The sequence below is a fragment of the Lampetra planeri genome, chromosome 69, assembly GCF_965212315.1.
Source record: "Lampetra planeri chromosome 69, kcLamPlan1.2.h2, whole genome shotgun sequence".
NCBI classification, from domain to species: Eukaryota; Metazoa; Chordata; class Hyperoartia; order Petromyzontiformes; family Petromyzontidae; genus Lampetra; species Lampetra planeri.
This window is the reverse complement of record NC_136174.1, coordinates 3,387,713-3,409,625: the sequence shown is the minus strand read 5'-3', so window position 1 is coordinate 3,409,625 and position 21,913 is coordinate 3,387,713. Positions and strand designations below refer to the sequence as shown.

Genomic DNA, 21,913 nt, shown 5'->3' with positions numbered 1-21,913 from the left:
TAATGGGGTCCTTGTTTCACACAATGGTCAAATAGCCTCAATAGTAGCTACATTTTATAATAATCTATTTTCCCTAGATCGTATATCTACACAGGCCCAAGAGGACATCTGGAAGGATTTGTCTACTTTGGGCGAAGAAGAGAGTGAGCTTATTGAACAGGGTGAATTAGACAAATCACCAGGGATTGATGGACTAACAGGATAATTTTATCAGTATTATTGGCACTCCCTGTGGGAAAAATACAAAAAAAGTTAATGGTGCACAGACTGCTTCTGTAGATTTCAGAAGAGGTATCATACAAAGATGTCCTGTCAGGAAAGCTCTATATCCTTGTCGTAGAACCTTTTATGTCTACTTCGATGAAGACCCACCTGCTTAACTCTGACACAACCCAGTTTGAAAGTTACTCTTACAACTTATGCTGATGACAGTCTCCTCCACTTTACAAACCTTTGACGATATTAAATGGCTACATGAGTGCCAAGAGGTATACTCCAGTGCGTCCTCCTCTAAGTTGAATTGGGAGAAATGCAGTGGGCTACTCGTGGGGAAGTGAGACAAAGCCCAGTTCCCTGAGGTGGTCAAAGCCATCATTTGGAGCAAAAGATGCCTTCAAAATCTTGGCAAACTCCTGGGGCCTGGAGACACACTGCTCCAGAGTAAATGGGATATTTTGGAAGGGTAAGGAACCAACCTTGGAGGCACCTGTGTAAAACCCACCTGTTCAGAGGGAAAACCCTGGTAGTGAACCAGTTGGTTGCATACACATTGTGGCACCGCTTTTTTTCCCTTACTCCACCTGCTTATTTGATTTCCAAACTTCAGAGGATGATAGCTAACTTATTTTAGTCATACAGGAAGCACTGGGTTGCTCCTGGAGTTGTAGCTTTGCCACTGCAGTGAGGCAGGCAAGGTCTCATGTGCATAGAGTAAAATTTCCACCTTTCGCTTGCAAGCCATACAATGGCTTCTGTACACAGCCCCATCACCCATGTGGTGTTCCACATCATCTTTCTAAGTAACCTAGGGGCCCTACAGTGCAAAAAGCTACTTTTCTATACGAACATTTTTGGTATCCCACAATCGCAGATTCCCAATTTCTACAGGAGTGTCCTAAAGACCTGGGGTTTCCTTGTCATTACCCTTAATACATCCCAGTCAGCATCAGATCTTGTTCTCAAACCACTTTTGCAGAATCCTGACATGGGACTACCCTCTCTTGTGAGCTTAGCCATAGAGAAGGGTATGGTCGATGCATGTCTCACCAGGGTAGGCGATCTGGTGAAATGAGGCATGCATGGTCAGTGGCTTCTCTCTACTGAGATGGCTGCAATGACAGGACTGCACTCAATAAGACTTTCCACGAAAATTGTGTATGAGGTGCGGAAGGTTTGCTCAAAAGCAGTAGGAAGCACACCTGATGTGAATGTTGGTGATATGTCAGCTCATGGTAGTCCAGTGTCACCAGAGCTGACTATCGAGTCAGTAAGGAAGTACCCATTCCTTTTTTCGCAGCACTGTGTACATAACGGGAAGAGAACTTCCCAAATGTAGAGCGAAAGAAACTGTATTGTCCTAAGGTTCACTTCCATCATAAAAAATACTAATGTTGCACAAAGACCATGTCTGGAGGGACACAATTCCCTGCATTGATTGTGTACTCCTCATTGAGAGCTGTTTTACTCCAATCTAACCCCCAGGATGATCTGAGCTGGAGCAATGCCTATGGTACAGTGACCACAGATACTTCTATGACACATTTCGCAGATACGAAGCCAGAATTTATATTTTGTGGTGGAAATGAAACAGTTGCCCATCAGTGTATACACTGGCAAAGCCTCGGCTCACTATTTAAGCTCCTACGAAATAACTTACTAAGATTTTAACTTCCTTTCTCCATTGCGATTCTTATTTTTGGACATAAGGGGAATGAAGACACCAAATACATAGAGGGTTTAGTGAACTTTTTCATGAACAATTTCGAAACTGGAAATCTATAGGACCAGAAAATGTGCAAATGAAGGAAATGGCTTATCCAGCCACTGTTGCATCTTCAAGGCCCTGGTTTCTGCCAGAATTTGGCTGGAATTTCGCTGCGCTTAGTTGACGGTGGCTGTTCCATCCTTTTTGACGCATTGGGCTACAGAGAGTGCTCTGTGTGATATGACTGATGAAGGGGATTAAGTAATTCTAGATTTGAAGCTTTCGTGACTGCAAGGATTCATATTCTTAGGTTTTTTCGGTAAAGTCACGTAGGTAAAACATTAAAATTATTAAAAGTAAAATAAAATAAAAATCACGACGTTTCGGAGGCAACACAAGCTTCCGTCTTCAGGTGGAACCGTCACAGCCACGACAGCTGTATCAAGTAAATGAGAGATTGCAAGAGCTACCACTCCGTATATAAAATAGTTGGAGAGGGGGGAAGGGCCAAGTACGGCACACTTTTTATTCATATGGTAAGGTGAGGCTTAAGAGGGTGAGCCTTTGTTATGGAGAGGTACGGTTTGTGACTAAGCCTGGCCTACATAACAAGTGTGAAAAACGAGAAACAACTAAACATGGTAAAACAAGCCTGGCTGTCTATCAATAACCTGTAATAGTTGTCTGTCAAATAAGATTGGCCAAATAAGTGTAGTTAAATCTTTTTTGCATGGTTAATCACATCTTTCCAATGATTACTCAGTTTATAACCATCATCACGGTTTAAATTATGTCTGTGTTTGTATATTTGTATGGCTTCGTGTACAAACCTTTGATGGTAGCCAGGAGGTTTGCAGAGAACCTTGGTCTCGGAAAAGACAATTTCATGAGAGCCCACCGAGTTGTAGCAATGATCGGCAACGGCCGAAGAATCAGTTCTGCCGTGTTTCAGATCTGACTTGTGCTCGCGGACACGATCAGAAACATGCGGTCAGGGCCCGATGTACATGTCTTAATGTCTTACATGTCTTAATTCACCGGCCAGGTGGTGGAATTAAGACATGTACATTGGGCCCTCAGGATGAACGGATACTCTGACTGCACTATCCGCCAAGCTGTTTCTCCCACCACACAGAAACAGCCACATGAAACTCCGACCAAAACTATCACGTTACCATACATAGCAGGCGTGACCAAAAAGATCTCCAAAATTCTAAACAAACATAAGATCCAAGTCCGATTCAGTATAGTGCATAAAATCCGTGATCTGATTCCATCTGTGAAGGATGTCGTTCCTGACTTACAGTATCCTGGAGTCTACAAATTGAGTTGCATTTGTGGTGATTGCTACATTGGAGAAACGAAACGTCATGTTTCTGATCGTGTCCGCGAGCACAAGTCAGATCTGAAACACGGCAGAACTGATTCTTCGGCCGTTGCCGATCATTGCTACAACTCGGTGGGCTCTCATGAAATTGTCTTTTCCGAGACCAAGGTTCTCTGCAAACCTCCTGGCTACCATCAAAGGTTTGTACACGAAGCCATACAAATATACAAATACAGACATAATTTCAACCGTGATGATGGTTATAAACTGAGTAATCATTGAAAAGATGTGATTAACCATGCAAAAAAGATTTAACTACACTTATTTGGCCAATCTTATTTGACAGACAACTATTACAGGTTATTTATAGACAGCCAGGCTTGTTTTACCATGTTTAGTTGTTTCTCGTTTTTCACACTATTGTTATGTAGGCCAGGCTTAGTCACAAACCGTACCTCTCCATAACAAAGGCTCACCCTCTTAAGCCTCACCTTACCATATGAATAAAAAGTGTGCCGTACTTGGCCCTTCCCCCCTCTCCAACCATTATATATATGGAGTGGTAGCTCTTGCAATCTCTCATTTACTTGATACAGCTGTCATGGCTGTGACGGTTCCACCTGAAGACGGAAGCTTGTGTTGCCTCCGAAACGTCGTGATTTTTATTTTATTTTACTTTTATTAATTTTAATGTTTTACCTACGTGACTTTACCGAAAAAACCTAAGAATAGGATTAAGTAATGTTTAAGGTATTTGTTTTGTTATGTCTGTGAACACAGTACACAATGGGGTTTCTGTTAAACAAGAAATGATGTAAATGTAATATATTTTTTGTAAAAAAAGGCAATAAATAATAACAAACTAAAAACCAAAAAACACATGATGAACAAAACAAAGTGCCGAATAACCGAGGATTTGTTAGTTTTTCATGATAGAAAAAAAGCAGAGGATAGGTAGAATATGTAGGTGTGTATGGGGAGTGAGTGAGGTTGTGAGTGGTTTGGTAAGATGTCGAGAGCCGGTGAGGGGGAAGCGGTGTGGGTGACGTGAAGGACAGGGTGATGTGGTTGATGTGGGAGTGCCTTGGTGAATGGGTTTGGGGAGTGAATTTGTAATCTCTATGCGAGTCTGAGTATCAAAGTGAGAATATGGAGTTAAAATAATCTATGGTCTCTTCGTGAGACTGTGGTTTTCTGTGCCAGTCTATGGGTCTCTGTGCGAGTCTATGGATCTCTAAGTTAGTCTGTGGGGCTCTGTCAGTCTATAGGTATTTGCGTGGGAAACGACAGCCTTCACATGGCCTACCTTGTATGCCATTATTATTTTACCTTAAACAGAACTAACACTGTCATCTGGGCGAAATTGTCATCGTTAATTTGAATCAAAATATGATCAGCAGAACTATATGCTGAAAAAATAGCCTTTTTAAAGGAGTCAAACATCGTACTTCCTTAACACTGGTCAAAAACACCGGTTTAAGTTGATTTGAAACTTTCGTGACTGCAGGAATCCATACTCTCTGGTTCTTTCGGTAAAGTCACGTACAGTAGAACCTCTGGTCACGAACGCTTATGACCACGACCAAATCGGGTTACGACGAAAAAATTCACAACATTTTTTAATCTTGTCACGAACACACACTCGGGTAGCGATCAAACACGGCCGCGGCCGATTTCCCCTTCCGCGCCATTTTTTTTTGTAAGCGCCAAATTTCCTGTTGTTTGTTTACAAACAACAGCGACCCACGTGTGGCCGCTTGCTCAGTCAGTTTGCTTATTTGTTGAATTACACAAAGCGTAACAGTTATGTATATAACTTTTGTTATATAAAATTCCTAGCAAGATATTAATTTTGTGAGTGTAGTCAAAATCGCTAACATAAGAACCCGTTAATCTCTTCTCGCATCATTCATACGATGATGCGGTGAAGTAAACGTTCATACGATATTACGGTAAATGCTTCCAAAAACAATACTGTACCCAAATATTACTGTTAACTTACTTTCAATAGAAACATGAATTGCTCATACGAATATTCTCTCTCTCTCAGAATCGACCGACTGATGTAGCAGACGAAACAATCATCTTGTTGAACGATTCTAAACCTTGACGCGACAATGTCAGTTTTCTCTGTAGTTCAAGGTTTTCTCAGTGTTATTCAATGTTTTTACATTTAGTTTACTATTACACTGTGAATTCTATGGCATAATTAACTATTTTTGTGCTTAAAAATCTTTAAAAAACAATATTTATATACAGTTCGTAGGAGTCTGGAACGGATTAATCGTATTTACATACAATCCAATGGGGAAATTAGGTTCGAGTCACGACCAAATCGGGTTGTGACCAAAGTTATGGAACGAATTATGGTCGTGACCAGAGGTTCTACTGTAGATAAAGTCACGTAGAGAGAAAAAATAATAAAATAAAAGACGACGTTTCGGTCTCAACACAAGTGTCCGTCTTCAGGTGTGAAAAAAATGATCTGCTGTTGTGGCTTTATATAGGCACGAGAGGGGAGAGGGAAGGGGGGGAAGGAGTTTGGCTGTGGGAGTTCACAGAGGAGAGGGGGAGGGTTTGTGGTATGCAGGGACGAGTGGGGCTAGAGAAATTAGCAAGTAAATGCACTTGTAGTACAAGTCGTAATCGGATGACGACAACCGGGTGGGTGAGGACGACGACGACAACCGGGTGGGTGAGTGAAAATCATAGCAGTTAAAACTTGACGTGGTTTATCACATCGGTAACACTCACATCTGCTGCTGTTGCTTCCCCTAAAGCTAAACGGATCCTGTCTAAGGCCAGCCGAGCCCTAATCTTAGAAAGAATAAGGCTGCTCCGATTTGAACTTGATAATTTAGACAAGACTCTCTTACAATCACATTTAGCATTAACAGACAAAATGTCAACATCTGATTGGGACCATGTGGATAACATGACTGTTTCTTCAGCTGCTTCAATGTCAACCTAAAGCAAAGCCAACTTGATTGCCAAATTCAACCTCCTGTCAAAAATGAAACCCGAACCACACTTGGAAAAGTTAGATGTTAACAAAGATTGTTATCAATCACAGTAACAGCCCAATTTCTGACAGCCTAAAATCGGTACTCGCTAAGGGATTAAATTTCGCAGTCACCCCCAAACACATCCCAGTGAATGACATCATTGCCGAGGTCGACGTAGCCCTCAAAGGTCTGGGACACATCCCGGCAGACGTTGCAAAATCTGAAATCGCTATCCTCAAGAATGCTAAGAAACCCATGAGCAATATTAGCAAGAACGAAATGTTTGCACTCGCTCAATTAAAAAATAAAGATGATATTGTCATCCTCTCAGCCGACAAGGGCAATGCCACTGTCATCATGGATAAAACCACATACAACAAAATTCAGGACCTTCTCAATGATGGCTGCTATACCAAAATTAACAGAGACCCTACCAATAGCTTGGCTACTAAAACCAACAAAATCATCACCAATTCGACTTCCCTAATCGAACGCACCAAACAACTCTCTCTAAAGCCCGCAGCTGCTAGACCACCCAGATTTTACGGCCTCCCAAAAATCCATAAAGAGGGTATTCCACTCCGTCCTATCATATTCACCATTAACTCACCCACTTACAGACTCGCACGATTTCTGCCTGAGACTCTGCTTCCCTTCCCGGGCAAGACCACCTCAGCTGTACTTAATTCAGCCCACTTGGTTTCACTAATCAAGGACATATCACTGTCCCCAGATGATTTACTTGTCAGTTTCGATGTAGTATCCCTCTTCACCAAGGTACCCGTACCTGATACTATTGCAATCATTGAAGACCTAGTCCAACAGCGATTGGATCCTGATGGTAAGGCACGGCCTTACCAACACTTATTTCACCTGGAATGGAACTTTCTACAAACAGAATGAATGTACCCTAACGGGCTCTCCCCTATCACCAGTGGTAGCAAACATATTCATGGAGAAATTTGAGACAGCGGCCATCCAGACATCCACCCGACGTCCTTCCTTGTGGAAGAGATACGTAGATGACACGTTCGTCATCTGGCCACATGGCCAGCCAGTACTGAACCAATTTTTCAACCACATCAATTCCATACACCCATCCATCAAATTCACCATGGAAGTGGAAAATGATGACAAGCTACCATTCCTGGATTTTTTGATCGAGAACAGACCTGATGACTCATTGGAACACTGTCTATAGGAAAGCCACTCACCCAGATTCCTATTTAAAACCATCACTCCCACCACCATCCAGCCCAGAAGAATTCCCTCATCAAAACACTACACGATAGGGCCCGTTGCATCTCCGACCAGCACCACCTAGTCAGTGAGCTTGAACACATATGCCAGGCTCTCAGGAGGAATGGATATTCTGACCGCAAAATCCGCAAAGCTGCATCCCCAACCATGGGTAGAGAACCATCTGAGGACCCAATCAAACCCATCACCTTACCATACATAGCAGGGGTCACCAAAAGGATTGCCAAAATCTTAAACAAACTCAAGATCCAAGTTCGGTTCAATACAGTACACAAAATCCGTGATTTGATCCCATCGGTGAAGGATGTGATTCCGGACATGCAATGTCCTGGTGTCTATAAGCTGAGTTGTGTCTGCGGCAGCAGTTACATTGGTGAAATGAAGCGACGTGTCTCAGACCGGGTTCGCGATCATTGGAGGAGTTGGCAGAACCAACTCCTCGGCAGTGGCGGATCATTGTTTCAACGCTCTGGGCACACATGACATTGTTTTCTCCGAGACCAAGGTGCTCTGCAAACCCTCGGGCCACCTTCAAAGATTTGTTCACCAAGCCATCCATATATACAAACACAGAAAAAAACTTTGAGAAGATAGATTCAGATTGAGCAATCATTGGAAGGATGTGATAAACCACGTGAAATTTTAACTTCTATGATTTTCACTCACCCACCCGGTTGTCGTCTTCCGATTATGACTTGACTACAAGTCCATTTACTTGCAAATTTCTCTAGCCCCACCCGTCCATGCATGCCACAACCCCCCCCTCTACCCCCGGTGCTAGCCCCCTCCCGTCCCTGCACGCCACAAACCCTCCCCCCTCTCCCCTGTGAACTCCCACACCCAAACTCCTTCCACCCCCTTCTCTCTCCCCTCCCGTGCCTATATAAAGCCACAACAGCAGATAATTTTTTCACACCTGAAGACGGACGCTTGTGTTGCGACCGAAACGTCGTGTTTTCTTTTATTTTTTCTCTCTACGTGACTTTACCGAAAGAACCAGAAAGTACCGGTGTAACTATCAGCTGCAACAGAATATCAACAGGCATATGCACACATCGTCTTCATAAATAGAAAATGAATGACCAACCACAGTGCGATTGTGACCATGCAATCCAAACTACGGACCATATAGTAAACCATAGTCTACACTCATTCATTGGAGGAATAGTAAAACTGCACAAAATCTCTCCTGAAGCCATCTCATAGCTATCAGTCCTCAACATTCACATTTTGCTGCTCAACAAACTGGCATTAGCAAGAATGTGTGCATTTGGGTCTATCTGCAAGCCTGTGGAGCTCTGTCACAGACTTACACAGAGACCCGCAGAATCACAAGATCTCAGTGGGGCTGGCTAAGTGTCTTTGACCGCTGCACCTCCTCAGTTACAATGGTAAAACATACTTTCAAGATTGTGTTTTTATTCACTCACCTCTATGCTCCACTCTCAAGTGTCTACTGAGATCTGCGCTGGCAGTGAAGTTGACACCACACTCCAAGCACCGATGCTGACCCTCATCACCCTCCCCACCCTCTCCACCCCCAACATCCTCACCACCCTCTCCATCCTCCCCACCCTCACCATCTTCACCACCCTCTCCATCCTCCCCACCCTCACCATCTTCACCACCCTCGCCCCGCTCTTCACCAGTCTTCTCAGAAACATCATCTGCAACAGGTGCAGTGGTGGCAGTGATGGTGGTGCTGGCGATGCCACCTGTGTGGAAAATTATGCATTACATTCAAAGATGGCGGTGATAGTGACGGTGGTGATGGTGTTGGTGATCGTGGTGATAAGAGGTAGAGTAGCGGTTAACGCGCTTCGCTACAAACCTGGTGACCCAAGTTCGATTCCCCCTCATGGCCAACATTGATGACGAAAATCTGAACCAGTCCCGGGCCTCCCCTAGATCAACTCAGCCTCAAATGAGTATCTGGTGCAGTGTATAAACATCGGCACTTGGGGCCAAAGGCAGCCAGGCATGGTGCTGGCCACCCACCCCCTTGTGTGCCATGCCGACCTTCATAGGTGCTTGCTAACTTGCCTTAACAGCCTGTTAAGGGGATACGGGGGGTTTTGGTGATGAAGGTGGTGATGGTGTTGGTGGTATTGATGGTGGTAGTGAGGGTAGGGAGTAGTGTAATGGTGAGCATGCTACGATACGAACTCGGCGAACCGAGTTCGATTCCTGCTCATGGTCAACATCAGTGACCATTATCTAAATCGGTCCTGGGCCCCCCCCCTAGTCGACGAGTGGCGATGGTATAAACATCGCCACTAGGGAGACATAGACAGCCGTAGTGATCGTGTTTGTGATCCTGGTGATAGTGATGGTGGTAATAGAGATTGTGGTGTTGATGATTGTGGTGGGTGTGATGTTGGTGGTGTTGGATAATACCCCCACCTCAGTGGTTGCCACTAAGTAACGCTGTGGTGGCTGTGGTAAATGCTACATTGGACAGACGGGACGTAACATTAGCGTAAGACTAAAAGAACACCAAAGGAACATTAAATTATCTCAAATACAACTGTCAGCAGTGGCAGAACATGCTTGCCAACAAGGACACTCAATTTATTTTGAAAACGTTGAAGTGTTATGCATAACTAATTATTACTGGCCAAGACTAATGAGAGAATCCATCGAAATAATTTTAACCTCTCTGACAGCTGCAGACTTAGCGCAGCCTGGAAGCGTATTAATCTTGATTTGAAGCTTTCGTGACTGCAGGAATCAATACTCTTTGGTTCTTTCGGTAAAGTCACGTAGGTAGAAATAAAAGATCACGACATTTCGATCGCAACACCGTCATCCGGTGAGGCCAACCCTGCAGTGTTGAAAGAACCAAAGAGTCTGGAAGCGTATTATTAAGTAATACACAATACATATTGCAATTCCTTATAGAGGAGTCACATGCTAATTGGCCGATTACTGATCTATGATATAATTGCAATACCGCCCCACCTCCGCCTCTGATCTCGAAACCTGACGGGGTTCAACAATGATGACGTCATCCTGCACTATTTAAGACCGGAAGCAGGTGGATGGCTTTACTATTCTGGCAAATCACCCGAAGATGCTGGATGTAATTACCAGCAAAACATCATACTCAAATTCTAAATGTTGTGGATTCACTCTTCAAACACACTGGTGGGCGTTTTGTTAACGTGACACATTTTTTACTGATTTGCCGTGTCGGGTGGTGGAGGGTTGCGACACATTTATAATAACTCGATCTAATCCAAAAACCTTTATTATGAGTGAGTGGTAGTGAGGGTGATGTTGACTGGTGGCTATGTATTTGTAGTAGCAGTGGTATCATGACACTCACCTTTCCTTTGCCGGTTCACCAGCAAAGCCTTTCGTGGTTGCCCGATTACCTTTTCACCATCACCACCACTTCCTTGCACCACTGCCTTCATTGCATGTTTCCTAACATTCACCCCACACGTCCCACACGCCGCTGCGGGAGACGTCTGCCGTTGATGCTGTTTGCGCGCTAGCCCTCTCCTGCCACTTCTTCTCCCGCACTCAATGCATGGTCGCAACTTCAGCTCTGACCAACGGGAGCAGAGAGAGGAGAGAGTGGGGCAGTGGCATCAGTGCTGGTGATTCAGTGCAGCAACAACATCGTCAGTGGCAGCAGAATCATCAGCAGCAATACACGACTTCAATAATCCGTGGTGATCTGGTGAGACCAAGCATTCTGTAATCTACATCACCCTTAAATTTCGATTTAAACCTTCATCAGATTCACCATGGAAGTCGAAAAAGATGGCAATCTACCCTTTTTGGATGTCCTAATTAAAAGGAGACCTGATGGTTCAATGAGCCACTCTGTCTACAGGAAAGCCACCCATACGGATGCTTACCTAAAACCGGATTTCCACCACCATCCATCCCAGAAGAATTCCCTCATTAAGACTCTATACCATAGAGCCCAATGCATATCCGACCAGGAACACATTGCCAGTGAACTCAAACACGTACGCCAAGCTCTTAAGGCTAATGGTTACTCCGACTACACAATCCACAAAGCCATCACTCCTACCATCAAGAAGGATCCTGTTGAGGAGCCTTTCAAAACCATCACCTTACCCTACATTGCTGGGGTCACAAAAAAGATCTCCAAAATCCTGATAAAACACAAGATCCAGGTCCGATTCAACACAGTACATAAAATCCGTGATCTGGTCCCGTCTGTAAAAGATGTGGTTCCAGACACACAGTACCCTGGCGTCTACAAACTAAGTTGCCTCTGTGGTAGCAGTTACATTGGAGAAACCAAACGACATGTCTCTGACCGCATCCGTGAACATAAAGCAGACTTGAAACACGGTAGGACAAACACCTCAGCCGTGGCAGATCACTGTTACAATTCAGTGGGCTCACATTGACTTTTCCAAGACAGAGGTTCTCTGCAAGCCATCTGGCTACCATGAGAGATTCGTTCATGAGGCGATCCACATATACAAACACAGAGACAATTTCAACCAAGAAGATGGATTCTGGCTCAGCAATCATTGGAAGGACGTAATAAACCATTTCGGATCTTAACTGATTGTGTTCACGTTTACGGTGACCTTCATACCGCAGTCCACTCACTGGCATTGACTACATATCTTGTATTCTCCGCAGGGAATGGATTCTTTGCTCCGCTGCAAGCCTCCTACCACCACTCTCCCATTGACATATTTCGTTGCTTCTTCTTAGTATCATTCACGCGACGGTCAATGGTATAGTGTATAGCGGATTGTTAAATAATGAATAGTATAAAATTGTAATGTTTAATACAATGTATAAAGTAATATATAGTATCGTAATTGTATAGTGAATATACAGCAGTGTGACATACAGTAGGGTGGGTAGAATAATACATAGTGTAATGGTGTATAGTAATACAGTATATAATTTAATGTTGGGTTTGTCTATGGCAGTATATAGTAGGGGGTAGACCCGTGTGATGTAAGAGAATAAAGTTTAGCTGGAAGCATATTATAATTTTGCGACATAGAATTATAATGTATTACTTACTGTTAGTAGATCAGCTTATTGGAGAGTATATTTAGTATACTGATGATACTATGTAGTTTATACTTTAGTTGTTTACGTGGTGGTTGAGTTACTGCAGCTACATACTATTAACATTCCTTCACTTTATTAATGCTACTCCTACCCCCTCCCTTTGATTCTGCTAATCCTACATAATGCACGGGCATAATGACTTTAAACCCCCTTCCCACCTCCTACGCACTTCACAAGTAGTACTAATCCCATATCTGCATTTACCATAAATATGCTAAATTCCTATTGATATGCAAATTATTCTGTTAAGGCGCACATTCCCGCTCCAACCTAGCTTAAATAGACTCTCCAAGCCTGGGGCGTGTCATTCAGACGCTGCCTTCTCGACAGACCTGTTTCTTCACCTGAGGACGCCTGCTTGCATTGTGGCCGAACGTCGTGAGAATTATTTTATGTTTTATTTTTATTATTTTATTACTTCCCTTCTCCATCACCCTGTGGAAGCGAGTCCCATAATCTGCAGCACCGTGATTCTTTCTCGCTCTGCTGTGTCATGATTCTTTCTCTACAGCTCCACGATTCTCTCTCTGCAGCTCCACGATTCTCTCCGCTCAGTAATACTCTCTGGAACTCCGTAATAAAAAAAACTTCACACAGTGTACATTGCAAGGCAGCCAGCAACTTCTCTGCTATGTGGGGTGCTTTCAAGAAAATAAAACTGATATTGTTATTAAATTATATTAAAGCTTATTCTTTGGGTCTTTAGGTAAAGTCACGTACAAAGAACAATAAAATAATAAAAAGTGAATAAAAAATAATAAAACTATCACGACATTTCGATCGCAATGCAAGCAATCGTTATCAGGTGAAAAAAAGGGGCAAAGATGCTGAGGCAGGCTGTTTTAAAGGTTTGAAATGGGTGTAGCCCAAGGGTCATAAACGAAGTGGGCGGTGCTAGTGATGTTAAAGTGAGAGAGATTAGCATGTCAATGTAAACGGCGGCTTTGTTAGTGTGAACCTGTTAATGTAAAATCAGAGAGTCGAAAATAACTGCTAACATAGGAAGGTAAGATGGAAACATCACAGCCAGTTATGACTTAAACTGATTAATAACGTCCTTCCAATGATTGCTCAGTTTGTACCATCTTCTCGGTTGAAATTGTATTATTTTATTGTTCTATCTACGTGACTTTACCGAAAGACCCAAATAATATTAATTCCTGCAGTCACGAAAGCTTTAAGTCAAGATATATTAAAGCCGATAGAAAAATTATAAAATTCGAATGACATTATAATTGTATTAATCTGCAGGCGGTGGTGATGCAGTGTGCCGAGGATTACGGGGGGAATCAGCTGAAATTATATAGCAAATTTCAGGGTCAATGTTGCCGCGGCGCCCCTCACAACCATTTATGGCCTTTGGCCAGGAAAGTCACGAAAAAAATTGCACACGAACGACGCATTCACGCAAGCACCCGATGCTCCGTTTTTAAGTTTTACAATGAAACAACTTTGAATTGTATTATGTTTTGAAATAGATAATTTTATTTCTTCATTAAAAGCTTATATCATTTTACATCTGGAAGACTTAATTGAAAACGACATTTCATGTGCATTTTCTCTCATCGTTAAGTAGATGGCCTTTCTGGGGGTTCGGTTCAATGCGGACTTTCACCTGTTTGGGATTGCGGGATCGAGATAAGGCGACATAGAGCTGGCCGTGCGAGAAGACCGCCGTCTGCAGATCGATTCCAACGTAATCGAAAGTCTGTCCCTACGCCTCCGTCGTTCATGCAGGGGGCGCGTAGGTTTGCAGCCCCCCCTGCATGAAAATGACAGAAAGTGCAACGTTCATCACAGATAGATAAGGTTGTGCGCTTATATAAGAGTATGACTGTGACATTACCCGCACCTCCGATTAGCACGATTGGCCTCGTACGGTGCAAAAGAAGTTCAACATACATACATTGCTAGTACCGAGCCTTGAGGGAGATCACTGTTCATAATCCTCTCCTCTGAATGGCCCGAATGACAGAGGATGACTCAAAGGCGCGAGGGGACACCACGGACAAGACAGCAGCCAGGTGGTGAGGAGCTAACGCCAAATTCCACCCCCCCCCCTCGCTACACCAAGCTCTGCAGTTATTTACGTGTGAAGGCGTTACTGGTTCAGGTAGTGAGTGACTGCACATGTGAGGGAAGAGACCAGAGGACCCGGAAAAAAAAAATCACTGCGTGTGAGGGGTTTGAAGGGTGAGTAATATTACTGTTATGTTGTTTTGGTGGTTGGTTGTGGTGGTTGTGTTGTGTTGGTGTGGTTGAGGTAGTTATTGTGATATTTATGTTGTAGTGTTTTTGTTGTGGGGTTAAGGTGTGTGGTTTTTTTTGCTGTGGTGGTGTTGTGTTTGTTGTGTTGTGGTGGTGTTGTGTGTGGCTGTAGTTGTTTTTGAGGTTGCATGGTTGTTTTGTTGTGGTTGTTGTTGTGTGGTTGTTGTGTTGTTGTGGTTGTTGTGTTGTTATGTTGTTGTGTTGTTTGTTGGTTGTATTGGTGTGGTTGTTGTTGTGTGGTTGTTGTTGTGGTGTTATTGTTGTTGTCACCGTCTCCACCCGCCTCCGGCTCCACCTCCACCTCAGCCAGGGCCCCGGCACCACTTGGCTCCAGAGAGACACGCGGACACAGAGACACCAACTCTAACAGACACACGAGGACACGGGGAGGTCAATGGAGACACTGAGGTCTATATAGGCACTTTGGAGACATTGGGGAGACATGGGGAGACACTGGTGCGATAAACGGACACACTGGGATATGAAGGGAGATATGGAGGAGACACCGAGAGGCATTAGGAGATAAGGCAAGATACGTGGAGGCGCAGAGAGACACTGTCGAACAAGACGTAAAGGGAGATGCTGCAACACATGGGACGAGACTGGGAGATATGGGGAGAGGGAGAGAAGGGAAATACAGAGAGATACTGGGGAGACACATGGAGAAGCACTGTCGAATATGATGAGATAGTGAGATACTGTGACACAGGAAGAGACTGGGAGGTAAAGGAAGGCACAGGGGGGCACTAGTAGACAAGGGGAGACATGCCCTACCTGGGGACACTCAACCCACAGTAAACATGTCGACACTGCCCTAAATGACATGTGCAGAATTATATCAGGGTGCCTCAGTGCCACCCGTTCCCTGCCTATATGCACTATCTGGCATAGCACCCCCTAACAATCAGGAGGACGGTTGCAAATGACCACGACCGGCAAATCAGAGAGTGGGACGTCCGTCGTCCGCTACGTGGCCATCAGCCAGCACACCATCGTCTGACATTGAGAAACAGCTTCTTGTGCTCCACTGTATCACTGACCACATCACCGGAATCTGCTAAAACTTCCCTCTGGCAAAAAAAAAGTGAAAAATCAAGTGACAAAACTGCTGAAGGGAGCCGGTGAGGAATCATCCCCAGTGAGGAGCTCGCATCTGGCTTGAATTCCAAATGGCTCGCATAGTGGAGCCTAAACGGACTTTGAGTGGTTTTTGGCAGATGCAACTCATGCAATCATTGGACTTCCGCACAACTGAACAATGGTGCTCGTCAGGAGAAACAAACCATGGATCATCTCCTGAAATGGCCTGTAGCTCCACAATGCACTCAAGATTTGACATTGCCATCACCAGAAGCGGTGGCCTGTGCAGCATATTGGGGAGAGACTATACAGGTTGGATAGGAGACAAGAAGAAGAAAGTAATATACATAGATACAGGAAGACACTGAGAGGAACGAATAAATATGTGGAGACACCGGAAGACATGACTGGGAGACTGAGATCCCATGGGAGACATGGGGATACACGGATAAACGGCAAATACATGGAGAAGCAGGAAAATAGAGAAACCATAGGGAGAAACTGGGATACTAAAACTATACTATTTGTATTTAACCAGGCAATACCTACTGAGCTGTGTAGCTCTTTTTCAGAAATGACCAGGCCAAATGATAGCTCAACAAAGTCACTTATCATGTGGAAATGTATAGCAGCCAAATACATGTTTCTAAATGTGGAGGGAAAAACCGGAGGACCCGGAGAAAAATCCACATGACCATGGGGAGAGAGACTCTCAAGCTCCTAATATACAGCAGGCGTCAGGGTTGAGATCGAACCCACAACTTCCTCTATAGCAGGCGATGTAGTTAACATCTCCGAGCCACTGCGGCCCCCAGGGAGACGCGAAGCCACATGCTCTCGGGCTCTCACCCGTGTCCCCCTCTTCTCTCGACAGACCCACCCCACTGCAAGTGGAACGAATCTTCCTTCCCCCCCGCCCCTTCCTCCTCCTCCTTGATGCAGAGACCCGGAGCCCTACGGGGCACGCGCAGCATGACGTCTCTCCCCTAGGCCCTATCAGCCTTAACCGAGCACCTTTCGCAGAGAACATCAGCAAACAGGGGAAAGAACGGTGTAAGTGCCTAGCCTTGGTGACTACGACCTTCACAAGTCTTAGTGGGCTAAAACAAGAGGGACATTTTTTTAGTTTGTCTACGTGCGTGTGGGTATGTGTGTGTGTACGTGTGCGAGTATGTAAGTATGCGAGTGTGTAAGTATGCGAGTGTGTAAGTATGCGAGTGTATAAGTATGCGAGTATGTGTACGTGTACGAGTATATGTATAAGGGGGAGTGGTGGCGTAGCGGTTAGCGCACTGCGCTACGAACCCGGCGACCCGAGTTCGATTATCGCTTATGGCCACCAACACCAGTTACGATTATCTGAACCGGTTCTGGCCCTCCTTTAGATCGACTCAGCCTCAAATGAGGACCTGGTGTGGTGTGTAAACATCATCACTGAGGAGACAAAGGCGGCAGGGCGTGGTGTTGACCACCCACCCCCTCGTGTGCTGTGCCGGCCTTCGTAGGTGCAACTCTCTAACAGCACTTTCCCAAACAGTCTGTTAAGACTATACGGGGGATCTTTGTGTGTACGTGTGAGAGTGTACATCTTTGTGAGTGTAGTTGTATGTGTGTACGTGTGCATGTGTATTTGTGCGAGTGTGTATATGTGTGTAGGCCTGAGCTCTGGGTTGTTCTTCGTGCTTCGGAGTCCCTGACTCGCTGCTCACAATCCTTAAGAACCTTCATGATGGTGGGCAGGCCCGGGTAAAACTACGTCGCCGGGAGTCGGAACCATTCCATGTTCACTTTGGGATGCGCCAGGAATATTCTCTGGCTCCCATATTATAAAAAAAAAAATTCGACCATGTAGTTTGACAAGCCTTCCATAGCTGTACCGAAGGAATCTCCATCTGGTACAGATACAATGAGAGGCTTATCGATGCTCGGGTGCGGTCGAAGGATGGCTCCCTATTGGTCAACCATGTTATGTATGCTGGTGATTGCTGCTCAATCATAGGAGTTGGAGGCGCTGCTGCTAGACCTGCAGCATGCTACTAAAAGGTGGGGCCTTACCATCAGGCCCACCAAAACTAAGCACCTGCCTGGGTATTGTGCCATCAAACACTCCACCCCCTCAACTCCCCATTGGTGATGGGGCAGTTGTGGAGTGGAAATTTTTCCATACCTGGGCTGTGTGCTTATGACAGCAGAGGTCTCACTCCGAATCAATCGAGCAGCATTATCTTTTCATCCGCTGCGTAACGCTGTGTGGAAGCTACCTGGTCGGTCGCTCCAAACGAAGCTCCGGGTCTTCTCGGCCACGGTCATGCCCTCTTTTCTTTCTGCTTGTATAACGTGAACCCCCTGTAATGAAACATCTTCCGCCAGTTTGAAACATTCAGGCTGGCCTGCCTGCGATCCATCCTCGGGTTAACCAGGCTGGATTGTGTGAGCTCAGAAATCTTTGAAAGCTCTGGACAAAGTCCCATCGGTGAGCTACCCCGGCAGGCAAGGCTGCATTGGCTGGGTCATGTAGCCTGCATGCCAGCCACTGCATGCCTAAACAGCTTTTGTTCAGCCACATAGAGGGGGCTAAATACATGGCACAGGCTGGAGAAGAGATGGAATGATGTGGTACAAGAGGACTTGAACCTGAGTGGATTTGCCGATGACTGTTACTCGCGGTGTCAAGATTGGTCTCTGTGGAGGAGGTTCGTGAAGGACGCTACTGGGCAGTTGAAGGCAGTCGCCCTCCAGCAACAATGGAGGGCAGAGCAGCGACGCTGACAACAACGAGCGGAGCGCCGGGCGGCAAAACACAGCGAGTTGGAACAGTGGTGGTCACAGGTGGTGCGTCGGCCAGTCATCTCAGTCAGTTAACCCATGCCACCTGGGTCTGTCCCGTGACGTGACCTCCTGCCAACAGGCGTTCGACACTTCCCGTGGCCTTAACGTGCACATAACCTGGCACAAGAGCCGTGGTGACGTCACCACCATTTAATGGTGAATGGCGGTTGTTGTGTGAGTTTGTATATGTATGCGAGTATGTGCGAGGGGCTGGTAACCAGAATTAGAATCTGTATTTATACTACAGGAGGAATTAAATGAGCTATAAAGCTATTTTTCACATATGTCCGGTGGGGGCACGGGGTCAGAACGTTACAAAAACACGATTGGCGTGCAAAGTATAGGAAAGATAAACGAAGTAATTTTAAAAAATATAAACAAATAAAACTAAACTATGTTTATCTTAGATTTGAAGTTTTCGTGACTGCAGGGATCCATATGCTTTGGTTCTTTCGGTAAAGTCACGTAGGTATCTTATTACCAGGTAAGGTCCACTGAGCTATTAGCTTGGTTGTCAGAGGCGATCTGGCCATTACTAATGATAGCGCAACATAGTTGCTTATCATCACGTGAAAATTTCTAGCAGCAAAATAATCTGGACGCATGTTTCCAAATGTGGAGTAAAAAAGTCCACACGACCATGGGGAAAACCATGTTACGTGTGAATGTGCTGAGTGAATGCGTAATGAGTGAATGTGTTACGTGAATGCGTGATGTGTGAATGTGATGGGTGAATGTGTGATGTGTGAATGCGTGATGGGTGAATGTGTGATGGGTGATGAGTGAATGGGTGTTATGTGAATGTATGATGTGTTGTAAAAGTCACGAACCTGGCGACCCCAGTTCGATCCCCGCTCAGCGATTATTCAAGCCGGTCCTGGACATCCCGCTGGGCCGACTGACGCCTTGAATGTGTAACCCTGGTGGCAGTGTAAAACAAATACACAGAGAGACAGGCGGCCGGGCAGGGGGGTGGCGGTGCTGGCCACCCAAACCCTCGTGTTGCCTTAATAGGCGCTCGCTAACAGCACTTTGCCCCAGCAGCCCCGTGTGGGCTTTGTCTTTGTGCGCGTGTGTAGAGTGCAGAGACAACGGTGGCGGTGACGGAGGGGGGGGGGGAGGTTCGATCTCCAGGCGCGGCAGCAGCAGCAGCAGCAGGAGAGAGGTTCTATCGGCGCCGCTCTCACCCCGAGAGAAGCAGTTGGAGCCGCACCACGTGATCGCGGCAGGGCCCGGGGGTCACGTGGCCGGGGCCACCAGCATTTACGAATCGCGATTTCGTCGGGCGAGGCGGTCCTCGCGAAACCCCGTGGTTCTCCCTCCCCCACTCCCCCCACTCCCCTCCCCACTCTCCTCCCGCGCTCCCTTTACACCGCGACTTCACTCTCCCCCACTCTCCCGCCCCTCCCCCACTCTCCCTCCCCTAAGCCTCCTACCCAAGGCTATATGGGGGATATTTGTCTTGAGATGATTTACGTGAATTAATAACTCATGGATTTTCCCCGAAGCCCAAATTAATAACAGTTAATTCTAGATTTGAAGCTTTCGTGACTGCAAGGATTTATACTCTTAGGTTTTTTCGGTAAAGTCACGTAGGGAAAAAATATATATATAAATAATAGAAATAATAAAAATAATAGCAGAAATAATAGAAATACAATATTAAATCACGACGTTTTGGTTAAAATCCCAATTTCTCTTGGGATTTCTCTTTACTTGATACAGAAATTGTGCTGTGACGGTTCCACCTGAAGGCGGAAGCTTGTGTTGCCTCCGAAACGTCGTGATTTATTATTTTATTTCTATTATTTCTTCTATTATTTTTATTATTTATTTTTATTATTTTCCCTACGTGACTTTACCGAAAACCCCAAGAGTATAATAACAGTTATACAGATGTGGTGACATCGCGGATGTCACTGTGTAGTACCGGCCCTAGAGGGGCTCGGTGAGCGCTGAGTCGTGGCGCTGAGTGGCACCACGCGTGGCGTGCCAGTGCCGGACCCCTACAGGACGGGGTGTGAGAGTGTCAGCCATGGAATTGGGTTACTCCAGGCCATGGTACTCTGGTTGACACGTGACAGGTAAGATCTACACAGGGGCCCCAAGTGGGGGCTAGGGGTGGTCACGTGTTGGGGTGAGATCCTGCTAGAGGGTTCGAGAAGGTGGTCGTGGCCAAGGGCGGAGCCAGCCACGACCAGTGGGGACATAAACCGGGTCCCCAGAGGGACCGGGGTTCAGCGTTGCTGTTGTCATCTGAAGATCTACGTTCTATGTTCTACGTCCAAGAAGAGTCACGAAAACGTGGACCGGGACCCAAGCCGGGGTCCCGTCCGTTGTAGCTACTCCCACCACAGGTTGTGATCGGGTAAAGGGGCAGTCACCCCTTTGTGTTGGTGTGAATAAATGTGTTGCCTCCAAAGAGTACGGCTGTGACTCAGTTTGATCCACTACATGTATGTAGTGACATCGCTGGATATCGCCATGCTGTAGGTGCAGTGCCGGCCCGAGAGGGCATGGTGTGTGTGTGCCGAGCAAAGGGGAAAATCGTGTGAGGCCATGGCACTCTGGTTGACCCGGGAGGACACGTGACCGGTTGAGATGACAGGGGGGCCCATAAGAGGGGGCTAGGAGGATCACGTGATTGGGAGCAAGGTTCTTCCTGATGGTTCGGAAAGGGGGGACGTGGCAAGGGCGGAGCCGGCCACGCCGAGGGAGAATATAAGCGGAGTCCCGAGAGGGATCGTGGTTGTTCATCCCTGGAAAGAAACCCTTCGTCTACAATCTCCGTTCAACGAGTCTTCCAGCACGTGGACTCGGGCAGTATGCTGTTGGTCCCGGGTCCGTAGTTAACAGTTACATGTAATTAGTGTAGTTACCCAGGTGGTCACCACCCGAGGTTGTTAGTGTGTTTTAACTGAAGAAATTCGCTGCCTCCAAGTCGAAGTGTGCGACTCAATTGAACCCACTACACATATACTGATGTCTTCTTCTTACACCCCCCCCCCCCAAATGTGCAGATACTATTGCACCTATTGTATGTAGGGTTTGTAGGCATATATGTCTCCAAAATATTAATATTTTCGGGGGGCTTGGGGGAAGTGACTTTTTGGGGGGGGGGGGGTCGACAATTTTTGG

The 21,913-nt window shown here is 45.7% G+C and overlaps 1 protein-coding gene across 5 annotated transcripts in view; it reads right to left on the bottom strand.

The window, feature by feature from the left end:
- LOC144737435 (uncharacterized) overlaps positions 1-20,083 on the bottom strand; it is a 30,978-nt gene extending 10,895 nt beyond the window's left edge. Inside the window, exons 1-4 of one of the 5 annotated variants that reach the window (XM_078620134.1) lie at positions 19,606-20,083; positions 15,137-15,229; positions 10,845-11,069; positions 8,947-9,183 (exon numbers count right to left, since the gene is read on the bottom strand). In XM_078620134.1, coding sequence (XP_078476260.1) covers positions 8,947-9,183; positions 10,845-10,935 — 328 coding nt within the window. In that variant the 5' untranslated portion in view covers positions 10,936-11,069; positions 15,137-15,229; positions 19,606-20,083. The other 4 variants (XM_078620133.1, XM_078620131.1, XM_078620130.1 and 1 more) reach the window with 4 other exon arrangements.
- Positions 20,084-21,913: the final 1,830 nt, after the last annotated feature.